Source organism: Pundamilia nyererei, unplaced genomic scaffold, assembly GCF_000239375.1.
Source record: "Pundamilia nyererei isolate P.nyererei 1_Seehausen unplaced genomic scaffold, PunNye1.0 scaffold00025, whole genome shotgun sequence".
Classification (NCBI taxonomy): Eukaryota; Metazoa; Chordata; class Actinopteri; order Cichliformes; family Cichlidae; genus Pundamilia; species Pundamilia nyererei.
In genome coordinates this window covers 359,399-377,993 of record NW_005187426.1, presented here as the reverse complement: position 1 = coordinate 377,993, position 18,595 = coordinate 359,399, and the positions used below count along the sequence as shown (strand labels likewise).

Sequence of the window (18,595 nt, the reverse complement as noted above, 5' to 3'; positions counted from 1 at the left end):
ACACACACACACACACACACACACACACACACACACACACACACACCATGAAACTTTACCAAAAAAAGAAAATAAAGTGGTCTCTGACAACTCTATCAACATATAAAAAGAAATATTCTAAATACTTTTGGCATCTTCAGTTTAATAATTTAGGACTGAGTTAGGAGGAATATGTATTGAACAAAGAATTTCACAGTTGAGGAATAAACCTGTTGATGTAACTGCTAAATAAACTCAAAGAAAACCTTTCACATTTCTGTATGGCAATTCCTTCTTTTTTATAGCCTAGGCTACGTGAATACTTGAAAAACTTAAAAGTGATCTGTTTGCCTACACACGTCTTCTCCTTCTGCCTCTACGGGCACCTGCACACACACTTATGCCTCTCCCTGTCTTCACTCTTTTTTCCAAACCACGGATACACACAAATCATCTTTTCCTCCTCCTCGTCCTCCTCCTTCTCCTCCCATTCATGCCTTCTCTCCCTTTCCTCCTCCCTTTTCCTGCCCTTTTGCCTTCTAACATTTCTCCTCCCCCCCTCTCTCTCTCTCTCCCTTCTCCTCACACCCCTCCTACCGTTTGGACTGCAGCAGTTTCTCCTCTGCCTCCTGTCTTTCTCTCAGCAGCGTCTGCAGGTGAAGGATCTCCGTCTGGTAAGACACTGTCCTCCCCTCCACCGCCTCCTCCAACGCTGCCAGTCTGGTTGACGCCTGGCTCCGGTACACCTGCACATACACATTAGCAGCACACAGACACGGAGGAATGAGATGTGGAGTGTTGCTATGAGAGGGGTGGATTTACATGAAGGACAGCGCAGCAGAAACAAGTGGAGTGGAGGAGGGGGAGTCTCACACGCTGGGACAAGGTGAGAAACAACAACAACAGCACACAAACACAAACATGCACACACAGAGATCAGTAGATTTTGTGGAAAGGATGGTGTGAATCCCTCTGTATTTCTTCTGCATGTGGTGTTTATTTGTCTGGTGGGCGTGTACTTGTCTTTGTGTCTGTGTATGTCTGTGTCCAGGAAATAGCAGTTTGTTATAAAGTTATACTTCAGTCATTGTGTCTACAGATGAGCAGCTGTTAGGCTGCTGACAGTTCATAACAACTGCTCGTAGTGCAGCACACACACTTCTACAAGTGGAAACAGGTGAGGGTTTTTTTTTTTTTACTGTGCACTGCTTTACTTCTGATAAAGTCAAGTAACAATCTACAAAAACTAGACTATAAGAAAAACTGTGTGGCAGAGAAAAATACAGATGCACAAAAAGACACAATGACAGTAGTTATAACACATGCTGCTGTTCTGGGCACTGCAGTCAGAGGAAACTTAGAACTGAGGAAAACAAGGTCTGAATAAGGACAGATAGTGTGTGTGTGGGGGTAGTAGCCATCTCTCAGCCTGTGTATTTGTGTGCGTGTGCAGTAGGAAAATTACAATGTCTGCCTCGGAAAGAGTAAAACGAACATGCTTTTTTTTACTCTTTTACTTTACGGATTAATTGCTTACTAAATAACTGGCTTCCCTGTATTTTATTATACGACATTCTTCACAGAGGCAGCTAGGCAAACTGCTTAATGTTTGAATACTGACGATGAATTTGATGCTCGTTTTTCTATCCACAAGGCTATGTCCCTAAGCTTTACACCGTTTCCTTTCAAATCTAGCAATTACGATACCCGATTAGAAGACTGTTGGGTTATAATTATCCAAACATGAGGCATTCACCCAAATTATGTTTTGACCCTAACTGCTCCTGGTTATTGTAGACTGAGGCAGAAGTGAAAACTCCTTCAAATAAAGCTTCTCTTCAAATATTTTCAGAGAAGCAACACCAGATGTTAAATGCTTTTTCCTTAGGCTAACTGTGGTCTTGTCACAGCAAAAGTATGAATGAACCACCTGTTAATTAAGTGTTGGAATTACATGGACAGCTTTGCTTCCTCTGTGACCTCAAAGCAATAATTTCTATAATTTTATATGCATGTGGCATACAGTTTTATCATTTCCAAGAAATTTAAAATGAGAAATGATTTTTTGCTCCAGCTAAAAAATGTCCTGACAGATAAATAGGTGAAGCAATGTGATTCTTTTTTTATTAAATGTGACTAATAATCCCTCTATTTATTTTAACCAATTATGAGTTCATACTACATTATGACCAGAGCTTAAATCTGTGACAAAACAAACAAGAAATTAAAATAAAATTAACAGAAATCAACAGCTTGCTGTGACATGATTATTGGCCGTGTTAATTATGTACCTATAACACATATGTGAACTAGTACTATCCCTTATCATACTGCCTGTGATAATTCCAATATGGATTTTTATTTGGCATATAGCGTCATATCACAACATCAGTGATAAAGTGATGCTATGCATTTCCATTTGCTAGCATATACAACAACGATTCAAGCCCAGACATGTCTGAGAACGAGGGCAGCGTGTCAGCCTCCAGTTACCATCAACAAAGCACAGTACTTGCAAAATATGCAAGAAAACTATTTTCTCTAAAAGTGGAAATAAAAAACATGTTTCACTGTTTATTGTGAGCACAAGATAGGATTCAATTTCAAGATTCAATTTCATTTTTTTTTTATATGACACAGTGGTGCAGGCTCTTTCAAAGCAAATCACTACCTAGGCTACCTTGTGCTTACATTTGACTTGCACTCTGTTAGATGTCAAATGTGTAATATTATGCCGCCACTATTTCACTATAATTCCGGGTGGAAATAAATTCAGACTTTGAATTAAGTAGTCTGCCATTAGTGACAGACTACTACTACGGAAAACGAAGCCCTTTGTTTTGTTTGCACTAAGAAACGCTGCTGCCTGTGAGCTGCACATATTGTTCAGTATTTAATTTTTCATTTATTTATGATATTATCATCGATAATATTGGGACATAATTTCAAGGCTATATTGTCTACTCCTAAAGTGCCCATTATAGCAGTTGCATGCCAACAGTAACATCACCATAGCTCTGTACCATTTATACCAGCAACATACAAGAAAATGAAAACCTTCAATAGCATATTATATGTATAGAAAAATGTATACATATATAACATTATCTTGAACATGAACTGAAATAATTCCCTGCATCAGAGTTAACATGACATATACATATATTTTTCATGTTTACAAAAAAGATTAATTATCCAGCATTCTACACTGAAATGGACACATTTCTACACTGAAATGTGTCCATTTCTACACATTTCTAGAAATGGACATTCTATTTAGTTTTATGGATGTACACTGGCAACATTAAACCAAATATAAGCTTTTATATTTTCTCTGATCATACAGTTGACACAATTCTCATCAGAAGTCTGTCATACTATACTGCTAGTAGAACCAAAATATATATCTTTTGATTTACAACTTGAATCTTAGGACAAATCATGACTTATTGAATTGAAGACATTTTTGCCTTACCAAGATAAACATGTTATAATCCATCCAGCCAGCCAGCCGTTTTCTTCAGCGATTCCAATTCAGGGTTGTTATAAAACCAAATCTAAATCATTTTGGTTTTCTTATTAAGATTGGTTCACTATGATAAGTCAGCCATAATTACACTGTGACAACAATAATCATTTATTGTGGGATACCAGCCTTGGTGTTTCAATGCGAGGCAGTTGTGTTCAGATGACAGCAACTCTTGCACATTAAATATTTGCACTTTTGGGTTCATTTTTCTCTTTGGCATGCACACAATGGTAGTTTTAAGGAATCCATATATTTAGTGCATTATCTGCAGAGCAACTCTAAAGATTCACAGGTGTTTTTCACTCAAACAGCTTCAATGTATCTGTTAGCCTTGTTATCTGCAAGATGCACTGAAAAGGCTGCTCTGATTCTATAAAGGTGTGTATACAAGAGGCCAGAGATTGCAAATAGCGTGATAGCAGGACAGAGAACATGCTGCAAGAAATGTATCTGACTGATTAAACGTAGGACCAGTTTTATTTACTAACACCTTATAAGCAAAGAGAGTGAGTTTTAAGTGCAGTCTATGTGTGTGGCTGTGATTGTGTTTTTTGTAATAGCAAGAGAAAGAAAAAGAACAGTGTAAGAATGACTAACAGTGCTATGGAATATACAACCACAGAGATGAAGCATAATTAATAATAACAATCTAAATGTAGCTAAAACAAAATAAATGAAGATTATTACATATGTGTAGCCTGTCTGTTCAATTTTACACAGGCTTCACCTGTAATATAACCATAGGCCACATCTCCCACTTAATCCAACAAAGGTGACTGCTCTCTGGAGGAGAGCATCTATGTGGTTATTAGGGGGTAGCATATGTCACCATCCGCCACCCTGTAGTTGTGTGATGTATTTAATGCTCTGACAAAGGGACAGCCTGTTTTGCTTTACTTCTCATGGACCAGGAATGACAAATTTAAAAAAATAAAAAAATAAAAAAATAAATAGGATTCTTCTCTTAATGTCTTGAAAACCACACAGAACCTAATTAAACCCCAATGAAAAACAACCAATAAACGAGCTGACTTAAGATGCATTGACTAAAACTGTCATTATGTCCTAAGACAACCAAAATAAATAACATAACACCATTTTTAATGCATTCGTGTATTGGTCTTAGTTTATAAAAGAAAATAGAAAAACAAAGGAGTGGAGTCCACGGGGTATAATAGTGCACACTCAGAGAGAAGTCAAACACATGCAAACATGTTTGATAAAAAGCAGAACATGCCAGAAATATTCAAGATGTATTTAACAAATGTTGAAAGCACAAAAGCAGCAGGGCACCGACCTTCACTCAGCAGGGTGGCTCCAAAGCCCCACCTGACAAGCAGAATCTAAATATTAATCTGAAACTTATCTGACTCCTGTCTTGCCTCCTCACATGCTGGCCGCTTAACCATTTAGGAGTCTCAGCCTTGAATATGGCCTCTGTCTCTGCCCAGCTGGCATGCTAATTCCCAGCTGAGCTCAGTGATGAATGGAATCGGTATTATATGTTGTCAAATCAAAATGTCTCCAACTCTCCAGGGAGTCAGCCATCAGCCCAGCTGAACTGGTGACATTTAGCCCTCACAACAAGCTGAGCTGAGCAACACAAAGCCAATATAGCCCCCATTCTAGCTGTATCCCAGGGGCTGCTGACCTTCTCCACACAGTAACAACAAAAATACAAAATAAATCCAGTATATTTTCTTCACATAAGTATGATTTAAGACGGATTAGAGTTGGAGTAAGGGTGGTTTGGGCTAGCAAATGATTTATTTTATTACCATTTTGACATTGAGAAAGAAATGGATTAACTCCTGAAAATCTCAAAAGAATGTATTAATTGAAAGTATGGTATAAAGAGCTCTACTCTGCAGAAGGACTTTTGCATAACAATACTTTAACCCCACATTAAATTACAACAAACAGCCCCAACATGAATATGAATTACATCAACTGTTATTGTAACCTGGTGTGTAAGATCAGATCGCTGACTGTCCACTTTAATCAGTCTAATAACATGTTGTCGGGTCAATGTGGTCAGGTGTTCTTCCATTTTGAAATAACCTATTTTGCTGCTGAGTCAGGAGCGCATCCCATATAGCTAGATACTGCTGATCAGCATGACCAATGGACAGTCAGACATTTCCCGCAGGAGATGGTCACAGAGGGGTTGAAGGAATAGCACAATGATCATGGAGCACATTGTGCAGAATGCAGAGAACGAGATTCGATTTGCTATCACTCTGAGCCTTGTTTGCAAGCTAGACTACTTTGTTTCTGTAAGAAGAGGACAGAAGCTGCTGTTAAATGGTGTGCTTAGCGATCATGCTTGAAATTACTAAATATACTTTTCAGCTCAGGTTAAACAACTTTTCATGTGAGTTTGAAAACATTAACTTCCAGCTTGAGCAGCCAAGGCTATGTACAGATTCTCTAGAATGCCCATCACTAGTTGTTTTGTTTGTACCCATTAAAAACTAGCTAAAGTTCATCCTTTTAGTCTTACCACCTGCTCAAAGCCAACCATGTATCTGCGCTGCCATATTTCCATGTGTGCACAGGGAAATGTGGGAAGGTCTCAGGAAAGAACCATACTGCCAAATATATTTTAATATACATAAACGTTGATGGAAATAGTTTTCCTTTGACTATAGTGGTCTTGACTGAACTATATTGACAGTACAGGCCTCATTGTATGAACTTTTTTCAGTCGCTCTTTGCTGGAGGGATGGTGCTGCTCTATGTAATGCAAGAAAACCTTCTCTTTAAAATAGCCCAAATGATTTTTGCACTGGATTAGCAGGGAAACATCTAGACTATATTTGTCTTCAGACATTCTTGTGCAATAGTGCTTTGGACTGTTATCCCTCTTCAGTCAGATTTCTGTAGACTGGTAGCATTTAATTATATTTACAGGCCCCCATGGTGTGAAAAGCCCCAACACCTTTGGTATTGCAGCTCTAAATCATCGCACTATGCTGCCTTGGTACATAACATTCACCATCACAGCAAACATGCTGGACCCCATCTGAGCCAAGCAAATTTATGCTGGTCTCATCTGACCATAGAATCATTTTGCAATGTTCATCAGATTCAGAGCAAGGTTTATTCCTGGGATGCCAGCCATAAAGGGTGACCTTACACAATGTCCTTGCACTGCTTTAACCTCCACAGAAACTCAGATTACCATTGATAACCACTTTGCCAAGTGTGAAGTAGTTCCAGTGAACCACAGAGCACTGGATAAATAACTATATAAACATAAATATATAAAAATATAAATATACAAACATATAGTTGTTAGGAGCTTTATAGTTTTAAAAATTTCTTTACAACTACACTGATTGTTTTTCATTTGTGGATTTAAAATTCTGATGGTAAATGCCAATTGCCACATCAAACCTACATGAAAACAGGATGAATACGCAAACACCACATGTAAACATAAACTTGCCCAGGTAAAACCTAGGCCATCACCTTAAAATGAATATTATTGAATAGTTTCCACTTTTTGGCAACTATGGCTGACTCGGAAACTGGACTACAGGACAGAATGACAAACCCTAGGAGTCAAAATGTTGTCATGTGCAGCAGATTACAACCCAAATACAAGGCATACCGAGACAAAGTTCAAAAACAAAAACAGAGTGAGACGTTTATTTGGTTTAGGGTTAAATGCAAAAAAAAAGAGGGGGGGGGGGGGAGGAAATCTAAAAAAATTCAAGAAGCCCAGAAAGAACACACAACAACACTGACTACAGACGTGAAACGTGACTGACTACACACAGACATAAGACCCTAACATCCGTAAACTCTATGAAGAAAGACACAGGTGTAAAGCCTAGGAAAAGGAACACATTGAGTTATACTAACCAGGATACTAAAGCAAAAAAACAACAACAAAAAAAAGATATAAAGGAAGATGAAACTCAAATATGAACACTAAACAAACTAAGAACCAAATGGAACATCAAACAATAAACGGGAATTAAAAGTAGGTCAAGGACCGAGGACCAGACACTGTGCTGACTTCTTCCAGTGAAATGTATTTGTTGTCACAAAGGTTGTGTCCAAATGCTGCGCTATGATAAAATGCTATTGGGGCTAAACTTCCCTGGACGGCTAAATTATTTTTACTTTCCCTTTTAAAAATCGTATAATAGCATGAACCAGAGGCCAGAGGCCAGAAGTCTGTTAATATTATCTAGTAAAGTACTCACTGTGACAGTTCTGTTATCAGGAATAAAACTGTTCAAACCTAAATGCTAATGGTAATGCTCATACAATAATCCACAGTAGACTTACAGAGCTGTTCTCCAAATCAGTTGCTTGACTTCATTCTGAAGCATAAATCCCGTTTTTCTCTCTTCAGTAACTGTGAGAGATGCCACATGTGTGATATGTTTAAATGTGCCACCATGCAGTTTCCTGTATGGTGGCACATACATACAGCATACAACTTGTTTAGTAACTTCAGTTTTTTGAAAACTTTGTAACCAGCTTCCCTGTGTTTTGTTAAATCCCTGTTTACTCATTTTTGTTAGTACTATCTGAGGTACAGATTATAGCATAAGTGGGTGTTCTTCTCTACAGTTACACTCTCCTGTGTAACTGCATAAGATGGCAGTGAGCTTGGAGACTTAAGCCACATTCCCATCCATACATAATTGCTGCTTATGATGAAACACTTTGATAACTGTTCCTAAGAGAATACTGTTTGTGCCAGATGTCTTATTTAAGAGACACAATTTTGTCATTGCCTCAGCTGCATATAAAAGAAAATGCCTGAATGCCAGTTTAAATAACTTTAAATAACTTTAAATAAATAGCTGTAAAACGTTATGTAAAATGGTTTGTAGTAGTGCTACTATGTTTGTCAGGTTGCATAATTGTTTCTGTATTCATTAGACTCAATCAGGTATTTATATGGTGGTTGCTGATTTAATGGTTGAACAAATGCCTAAATATTGTGCATTTTCAAATGTGTCATATAGGAGTACAACATATGTGACTAAATGAACATGCAGTTAAATATGTGCCCAATATTGACACCAAGCACACAAGCAGTAATGATAATTTATCAGTATTTAAGAACTCCCAAGAAGAGAAAATCTTCAAAAGTACCTTATTAGAATTGACTAGAATCACTAGACTATATTGTATGTATAAAGCTGTGGTACAATTTATTACCACAGGCACACATAGAACTGTTAATGCTTTTAATGTTTTTTAAACAATCTAGTTTTGAAAAAAAATCAAAGAAAGTTTGCCTTTCTTTGTTTTTCACACCTAATTGTTATAAACAAGCATGAAAGCTCTGGCAGCAGCATGGCCATAATCCTTTGGATCAATGGCATAATTCAGACAAGCATCACCAAGTGGATATTCTGACAACAAAGGTCAAAGCTATCATCAACAATCCACAGTGAAATGAAGAAGGTAGGGGACAGGAGAATAATGACACAGGAAGGTGAGGGCAAATGGTCCACTTGCTGTAAACTAAGGGAGTATCAGAAGCCACTGGACAAAATTCCTGTGTCCAGCAGCAGACTTTAGGAAAGCAACATACATTAAGGTCTTTTTCGCACGATATCTTACACATCCTGCAAGTCTGTCTATGAAAAACTTGCTAAGTCTTTTACAGAATGTTTGGAATATGGCAAGAAACCTAAGGTAAAATCTGATGTCTTCAATGACATTGGACAAAGTCAGACTGTACATTAATTAAAACCCGAACTGGTAACCAAGAAGTACCTGCCAGTGAAAAACAAATGCAAATGGTGTTCTTAGTACAATTACATTTTTAATATGGTTGTCATATTCAAAATTTTTATATGCTTTTTATTTTCTATTTTAAATATAACATGGCTTTTCAAGATTTACAAAACAATTGCAGTATGTTTAATATACAATTACAACTTTTTTTTTGGAACACTAGTGCTATAAATGCAGGTAAACCGCGTTTGATCTGGTTTTGTCAGGATCTATACAAAGTATTGACCTGCATAACTCTGGGTGTGAAGGCGCAGGTCAAAGCGTCTGGAGCTCAGTGTTTCAAAGATGTCTGTAGCTGTGATAACACAGCTTAGACTTTGCTTTTATCTTGCTGATTAAAGTCTTTTCCATTATGTCATGAAACGTGTTCCTCAAAGCATTTTTTTTGCTATTAAAAAGATGGACTTGTTACTGGCTTGAAATCCCAGGATGAGCCACTAAACACCATGAATGCAGGATACAAAGGCAGGCGTGTTTATCAAGGTTATAAGAACACTTTGTTCGGCAAATGGGAGACAGAAAGTGGTCCAGTGTTTTAAAACCCAGTGTAATACTGAAAAAAACCATCTCTTCTCTGCACAAACAAAAAGACAAGTTATGGGTCTCATGCTGAAATGACTGATTCTAGCATTTTTCTTGGTAAACCAAAATGGCTGTAATTTCTAGTGTGAAATTACCATCTGACTCAATAAGGGCCTAATTATTCAGTAAAAATGCGCCAGAACGGTAGACTGGCTCACACACAGTAACTAGTCCAACAGATGCTTAAATGTGAAGTCGACTTCAGTGTTAAGAAACCCAGTGCCTGCTGCTGTACATGTGAAGGCTAAAGACTTTTTGCTAGTAGCATAAAAGTCTGTCATTTTCATTTCTACTATTAACTAATAGTTCCCTTAACTTGAATAATGCTTTTGTTGCTCATTCACTATCCTTTTGTTTCTATTATCAATTGCATCTTTTAACCAGTGTGTATTAAAGGCTTTCTCTTTAGTTAAATGAATTCTAAGGGTTATAGGGCAGGCATACCCATTCAACAGTCTATAACAGTAAAAGGAACCCCATCAATGCTTGAAACCTGTATGAGTACATTTGTTTACTTTGGGCAACATATAAGGTTTTCAATGACAGTCATAATGTGCAAAAACATATCAAAAGTACCTGGGATTATATTCAATGTGTATCTTAGAATTTAATGTTTCCACTTTCTCTCACATGTTACGCTACCTCTTGAACTACACATTAAATAACATATGTTTATGAAGTGGTTAGTAACCTGGTCTACAACAACCTTTCTCAGGGACATATCAAAGCATGTTTCTGGGTAAACAGTAGCCTCCCTAATTATTACAAGACTATTTACAGTATCTCAAAATTCAGATATAAAGAGAGTGACTCTCCACAGTAAAGTGCAATTAGATCCCAGTGAATTAACTACTCAGTCACAATGACTAAGGTGTGATTTTTCTATATTTAGTCATGAAATTTAACTACTACAGTAGGCAAGAGTGGTTGATTTATTTTAGAGTGACACTATGGCTAAAAAGAAACTCTTTCTTTATTTTTGGAATCTCTTCAATATGGGCACTAATTTGTCCTGCTATCTAACCTCAAGTAACTAATCTTATCCAAAGGGTACCTTTTATTATTTTTTTTTTTTTACCATCACTCTGTTCACAGTGACTATTAACAACTAATAACGTCACCTGCTTGATAATTTTGCAACAGCATCCACATTATGAAGCAGTTTCTCATTAGGAGAGAGATCACAGTAGCATTTTCAACACGTGAAGCTGACTTTAGCCGGCAGTGTTTCTGTATTTGCAGCATGTATCAGAAGACATGCTTTCTGCATGGACTACAAAAAAATCTATGTCCTGTTTCTGTAAAAACTGAGACAAGTCTAATATCACCAGCTAAGCTCATAATTTAGCTTTAATTGAATGCAATAACACATGCATACCCTGTCTTCTATTAGTTGAAAACAATACACTTGAAAAAAAGAAAATCTGACAGCACGTACAGAAAGAAAAAAAACCTGGCAGGTCTTGGACCAGAATAGATCAATGCAAATGTGTGTTGCTCCAGATGACAGCACCGCTGGATGGCTCTGGACAATTCATCTGGTTGGACTGCAAAGTGATGAGATACGCAATATTGCAAAGTGCAAGATGGTGATGAAGGCTATGGTGATTAATAGCTTAGCACGTAAAGTAGGGATATTCTCCTTACAGACCAGGAACCTGACAACAACACACTCAGCAAATTCTTTCAATTAAACCACAGCTCGACCAACAAAAGCAATTTTTCCCCCAGAAATGTTTAATATACATATTATGGTGGCTGTAAGTTCATATGGTAGATTTGAAAGTGTGGCATAAAGTATATCTCCAAAGTGGATACAAATTTCTGGCAGTAAACGGCCAGTTAATGCATAATGACAGGGAGTAGTGATAAAAAAGTATTAAGGTAGTACAATGATTGCAAAAGAAGAAAACACTGATGTGAATAATATCATTAATGTTTCAAGCATTGCAAAAGGTTAATGACTGTTAATGGTCTGTTAGGTCTTAGTAATACAGGCTTTGTGGGGAAAACAATTGAAAGTTTGTTTACAATGTAAGCTCTCTGGGATACTTAAAAAAATTATAACCCCAACTCTCAAATTCCTTTTGCAAACTGGGCTCTTTCATGAGTTATGAGCATCGATCCCCCTCTTTACAACCTTTTTTTTGGGGGGGGGAACTTTTGTGGAAAATCAGGCAGTTCTGCTTACATGATTGATCTAGCAAGAACATCTCCGTCTTTCTGACATCTTTCAGAAGGCTTTTTAACTCAACAGACAGGCTTAAATATTTAACAGTCAGTAAGTCACAGAGAGTACTATTGGGCAATTGCCAGTGCAAAATCCACCTATTCAATCTATATTTCATGGTCATGAATGAGTGAAAGACTGGCCATTCTTTATATAACACTTTCATGATGGGAGGGGGACTTGCTAATGTCCATGTACAGAAGTAAAGTAAGTCGTATCAAGAGGAATGAACTGTGCCATGGCTCTCAAAAGCAATTTCTGAGGTTTTACTAAACCTTTCGTAACCTTTCTAAACCTCACTGATTTAATTTGAATTGAACTAAATAAACTTAGAGCTGAACAAAGACTGGACTACCATCTCCAGACACTGCTGTTTCCTATGCTGACTGCCACATTTAGAGAGAGCTACACATCTTTCATTCTGAATGATGGTGAAACAGTACTGATTAAACTGATTATATCCCATTGACTAGTTGGTATCTAATCAATTTTCACACACGCACTTTTGCAGGATATTGAGGTTAGAGTATTTTCCACAGTTATTCTTACAGTACATGTAAGAGGCAGCATGTTAAGTAACCAGCTTTACCTTGTCTTTCAGTTTATACATGTCACTACACAGAAAAAGTGTATTAAAATTCATCATATGAACCAACTATCTTTAGGGAAATGTAGCCATAATATAGGCTCCAAGAAGATGCTGCGCAAAAAATACAATACGCAGGAAGTACAGCGTGATCTGTGGTATTTTCAGGTGAGGGCACTACCTGTAATGGAGGGGCCCTCAAGGACAAATACCTATCAGAAGTAATGTCCCAGAGGACAATCTCAAGCACTTTTCTAAAAAGGATGAAAAATGCCAATGTGTTACTACACCTTATACAGCAACTGTGTCTGGCCTCAACATGCCATTTAAGTTGCGTGGCCGTAGCGCAAATCCTAGTGCCAAGAATTCAAGACTAAAAAACGTTGATTTTGTAAGAGAATGGATGTGTTTTCCACACAAGTAGCCTCATCGGAACCACTTTACTTTTGTATGCTAGAGGCAAGAGAAATATTCCCAAAACGTTAAATCTACTAGCTGAGCACTATGTGTCATAGCCTATAGCTAACTAAGAACAACATCTTTACATATTATTTGACATAACACAATGGGTGCATGAGTTTATGCACAGTATTAAGTATTAGGTCTGTTGATTTGGCTGCAGACACAGTAGCTGCTCATTTGCTCCTTTGCTGTCAGTTGCTCTTGGCACAACAGACAGCAAAACAAACCTAAACTGTGGACTTCTGTGCACACACGCACACACACACAAGCAGTGCCATGCAGGCATATCCAAATACGACAGGAAAATTGAAAAAATTGAAAATTAGACGGTTAAAAGAGCTACTGATTATTTCTTCACCTGAAGAAAACTGAGTTTCATATTTCATTTTTTTCTCAAGGCTAAATTTCAAGAGAACAGAGCATAAAAGAATAATGCTGTTCTAAATCTGCAGAAGCAAGGGAAACCTATAAAAAAAATCCCATGTGTGATATTGAGAATTTCCTACCTTATCCAGTTTTAATAAACAGAACATATACACAGTATGGATAAAATGATTTTGATATTTATTTGCTTCAGAAATGACAGACCTCCTGCTAAGTATTTAGTCTCTTTTGTATGATCGCACATATTTCTCAGCCCTCAGGGACATTCAAAGAAATCCACAGTGTGGTAGTTTTGCTAAAAAGAAGAAGTGTTTCAGGCTGTAGACTAGTTACCAGAAACCTCATCACGACTCGAATGTGTTTTGTAATATGCAAAAACAAATGTGACATTAACAACTGGAGCTGATGTTCAGTAGTTTTTGTATCACAGCTCAATGTCTGTGGAATTAGATTACAACAGTCCTTCGGTATCATTTCCAGTTGCATCAGTATATGCTGAATTAACAACCAGAGCAATTGTCAGTAAGTTCCTTATCATGTCATGTTTGCATTGTTTTCAGGGCTTACAACCCATTTCCAAAAAAGGTTTGAATGGTGTGTATAATGTAAACAAGAGCAAAAGTCTCTGTTCTGGAAATCATTAAAAGCTCCCCAAATTATGAGTATATATATATATTTTTTTTTTTTAAATCTAAGCTTCAGTATTGGTCATCTTAATATTATAAAGAATTAAATACAGGGTCTGACTGATTTGCAAATCAGGGCATTATTTTTTTACCTACATTTTACACAATGTTACAACCCTTTTTTTCTTCGGAAAGGAGGGCCGTATGGATTGATGGATGGTTAAAAACGAGCTATCAATTTTGTTGGACACACACAGATTTAAATTTAAAATTAAAATTGTTTACAAATATGAACCATGAATCAGGAATATCTTGAAACATGATCAGGAACAGCAACAATGGAGTATGCAGCTACAAAGAGGGGTCCTCCTAAATGAAGGTCTGGAGCAAAGTCCATGTAGTGTGGGGTCTGAAGCCTTCCTCATATGTCTTCAGAGGGAATTTTTGTAGGTACATGACAATTATGACTAATATAGCTAGGTGTTGCTGTTAAATTTTTGTGGGGATGGAAATTGTAAGACTGTAAAACTTCTGTCTAGTATGACAGTAATGAAGCACCTTTAGGTAACTGCAAACATCCTGACATATAGGTAGACTGGTCAAAAATTTCAGCATATCCTAGCCAATAATGGCCATCATGTTCAGTAAACTAATAAATTCAAGTAATGATTAACTTGCTGGTTTTTGAATGTTCATGGTTGGCTGGGCCTTTCTGCCTGTTTTCCATGCGCCTTTGTGGGTTTCCTCTGCGTGATCTAGTTTTCTCCCACAGTCTAAAGACATGTATGTTAGGTGTCTTTGGTGATTCTAAACTGGATGTGAGGGTGATTGTGTGATTGCCTGTCTCTCTCTGGAAGCACTGTGATGAACTGATGACCTGGGTGTACCCTATACCCCTCCCTATGACAGCTGTGATAGGCATTATCCCCACCATGACCCTGCGCTCAATAAACGGTTACGAAAACGAATGCCCTGATGACTAACTCAGCAAACACATTTAATGCCCAATAAAAGAAATCAGTTTGTTCAGGGAGAACAATGAGAGTCTTTCAATGAATGACAATGCTCTACTATCCAATGCCCTAACTGAATAAATTAAATGCCAAGAAGGACTTTATATAATCTAATGGATAATGAATAAATACATTAAAAAATAATTTAAGTAACAATCAAACCTTTGGTCCAATGGCTGGTCATTTATTTTAAGAACTGCATCAACACTAATGAATCAATGAAAAATGTTCAGGGAGCAGCTCCCTGTACCATCTCTCCCTGATTATCAATAGCACTACTGGCTCTTACTTTGCCACAAAAGGGCACTAGTATAATACCCTGATTCAACTCCCAAATCATAAATCTTTCATCACCAGAAGGTACACAAAGTCAAAGCTGTCAGAGAGGAGCTTTGACCTTTTCCTGCTGGGCAGAGAGATGCAAGACACTGTAATGACAAACATGCTCTGGTTTTTTGTTCCTTCCTTCTTCCTTCTTCTTTTATTACTTCCTTTGCATACTAGTTAAAGTCACATGTGATGTTCTGTTTTTATTTCACCCTGTCTCTATATGTTTCCCTAGAACATGACTTGAAGATGAGCTGTCCTCAGACTGAGTTTGAGGAGAAGGAAAGTCCTCCTCCGGAGGAGTTAGAGTGTAAAATCTGTTATCAGCGTTACAATGTCCACCACCGGAAGCCTAAAATCCTGGACTGCCTTCACCGGGTCTGTGCCCGTTGTCTCGTTAAAATCCTGGATATTGCTGACAGTGCAGGCTGCATCTCCTGCCCCTTTTGCCGACACCAAACTGAGATCACTGAGCAGGAGATTTCAGCCCTGCCTGATGATGTTAACATCATGTCCCACTTGGTGATGCGAGACAAATCCTGGAATTCCGACCAAAACAGGGAGGTGGTCTTGACTCCAAAGAGTTTCTCCTCCTCCAGTCCATCTCGTGACTCATCAAACTGCCTGGTAATCACTATAATGGAGGTGCAGAGGGACTCACAACACTCTCCAAGCCAAAATGGCAGCTCAGATGTTTATGCTGAGCAAAGCCTGGACTCAGTATCTATAGGCTCTAATGGGCCAGCAGATCAGGATGCCTTGTCCAAGTTCTGTAATCATGTCCCACGCATCCTGGTCTGGCTTCTGGGTTTCTTATACTTTGGCTCACTTCCTCTTGGAATCTACTTGCTGGTGATTCAGAGAGTGACTCTGGGTATTGTATGCGTTAGCTTAGTACCATCAAGCCTGACAGTTTGCCTGGTCTATGGATTCTGCCAGTGCCTTTGTCAAGGCATGTGTGACTGCTCTTCCAGAGGATGATGGGATCCTGAAAACCGGTTGTCCTAGGATAGGAAAGAGTCAGCCTGTGGGAGTACAGGCCTCCAGGTAAAGATGATATCCTCTCCTGCACAGGCATAACAAGCTGAGCAGTCAGTCACCTTCATGCAAATAAAAGGCCAGTGAGACAAAATAAGTCAGTTTTCAGTGATGTGCTGTGCTTTTGTTAGACGTACTGCTTCAACGGAGATACCAGCTTGGTCAAGAGAAACAGAGCCAATGGCATGGTCTGTCAGCAGCCTATACCGACTTTTCTGTGATGCATTTTTGTGACCTTTATTTGTTATGTGTTGTGTGTTGACCTAGTCTAACATAGCATTTGACAACAAACCTTTAATCCTCGACTTGCATAAAAACAACACTGACAGGAGTCCTGTGCCCTCAATTATCAACATTGTTTATGTACAAAAATCCGGGATGCAAACCTTTTTAAATTAAATTTGGGATTGTGTGAACTGACATGAATGTGAATACAGTTTTCAAAGCATTATAATGGTTTACAAGAAAGGTCTGTTTACTTACTCGTTTTTCAAACTCGTTTTAATTACTGCAATTGACAGCTGCCAACAACAAAAAGAAAAATAATTGGGTGTGATTTAGGTCGGTGGTTATCTATGGTTTATTATGAACTAGGCTGCTGATGAGCCTGCTGATCGTGCATTTTTGTTACAACAGTTTAATATCCTACTTGAAACACCGTTCCTCAAAGTGAGTGTGAAGGACAGGTCATAATGTGAGAACTGCAAACACAGTGACTTGACATTTGTATGTTATCCATCTGGCTCGATTTTTCAGCCTTCCTCACTTTCGAAAAAAACTGTCTGCATGCAAAGCATGTTTTTTTGCCATGACAAAATACAAAACACCAATAAAAACCTGTGACATGGCCATAATTTAATTGTTACACAAGTAGCACACAGGCAGAGGTGTGACGAGGTTCTTGCTGTTAGTGAATATGCATTTCTGCACCTCTAGCTCTCACGTCATTCGGGCTACTGTGCAAGGAAACAGTGCATGTGAGGCATAAACTAGGCTCATACCTCAGGGTTTTTGATACTTCCTGTCAAACAACACATCTTCCATTCAGTTTGTCCTTTGGCTTTAGCAACTCTGCTATTCTTGATTTTTTGGTACAGGTAACATGCTTGTTTTGCTCAAAGATACTAATGAGTGTCGTGGTAGAAGCCAAATTTGCACATGTTTTGCAACAGCTGTCTTAATTGTCTGCTGCATGTTTAAAAAAGGCTCTTCTTACATGTACCACCAGGAAATACTGACTCAACAAATTGTGTTTTAATTCAGTTTTATAAAAATGAAAGAAAGAAAGAAAGTCCAGAATTTTAAATGCTATTTTTGATCAAGTCTTTTCCTTTGTGTTGCAGAAAGAAATTGCCCTTAAAGCTTTGTTTTGTTGTAGCAGAAATTTCTCTTCTGCGACACGTTTAATTGTATCCAGCAGTGCCTGACATTTCCAGAACCAGTTAAAATAGTTTTACCATTTAACTGCTTTATAGGGGCATTTCATTCTGTACATCAAACTAAATCAAACAAAGTTCATGAGCAGGAGAGTATAGTATGACCTTTGTTGAATTTAAAAGTAGGCTTTATTTTAGTCTTCGGAGAACATTTAGAGTCTTTTCTGTTAAAATGTTGATAACTGAGGGGCCTAGAACTACTATTTTTCATATATCCAGTGACTGAAGTCGGGTAATGGTACATTTCATCAAATGCAGATGTAGCATTTACAATTCATTTGAGTGATAAACTTTTTCTCTGTTCTGTATGTCCTGATGATTTTCTGTCATTTGTGCTCTATATTTTTATTTCTTGGATTTCCTTTGTCAACTGCTCTATCTGTTGCTGTACATTTTATCTTTTATGATTTCCTGTATTTCTGCTTATGATACAGTGACTGCAGCTTAGCACTATGCTACCGAGTACAGACGCTACTAGGCAATTAAATAAATTGAACTATTTTCTTCTATAGGTTGCTCGTGTGCATACTTTCCCTCCTGCTACCTCCTGTCTGATTTTTGTGAAATTTTTCATAGGTAGTGTTTTTAAGCTTAGAGATACAAGATGCCGTCAAGCCAATAAAATCATAAA

The 18,595-nt window shown here is 37.8% G+C and overlaps 2 protein-coding genes across 2 annotated transcripts in view; one reads left to right on the top strand and one right to left on the bottom strand.

Annotated features, from left to right (window-relative positions):
* Nucleotides 1-18,595, bottom strand: part of cep89 (centrosomal protein 89) — a 53,912-nt gene that overhangs the window by 12,232 nt on the left and 23,085 nt on the right. Inside the window, exon 17 of the mRNA XM_005727529.1 lies at nt 577-725. Within this exon, the coding sequence (XP_005727586.1) occupies nt 577-725 (149 nt within the window). The remainder of the gene's footprint in view (nt 1-576; nt 726-18,595) is intronic.
* LOC102202548 (E3 ubiquitin-protein ligase RNF182) lies at nt 675-18,473 on the top strand. The gene is made up of 2 exons (XM_005727528.2): nt 675-865; nt 15,726-18,473. The coding sequence occupies exons 1-2, from the start codon at nt 802-804 to the stop codon at nt 16,469-16,471; spliced, it is 810 nt and encodes a 269-aa protein (XP_005727585.1). The 5' UTR covers nt 675-801; the 3' UTR covers nt 16,472-18,473.

Coding starts and splice junctions, on each gene's coding strand:
- LOC102202548 (XM_005727528.2), top strand. CDS start 802: ATGAAGGACAGCGCAGCAGAAACAAGTGGAGTGGAGGAGGGGGAGTCT. Junction 866..15,725: donor GTCTCACACGCTGGGACAAG/GTGAGAAACAAC, acceptor ATGTTTCCCTAG/AACATGACTTGAAGATGAGC.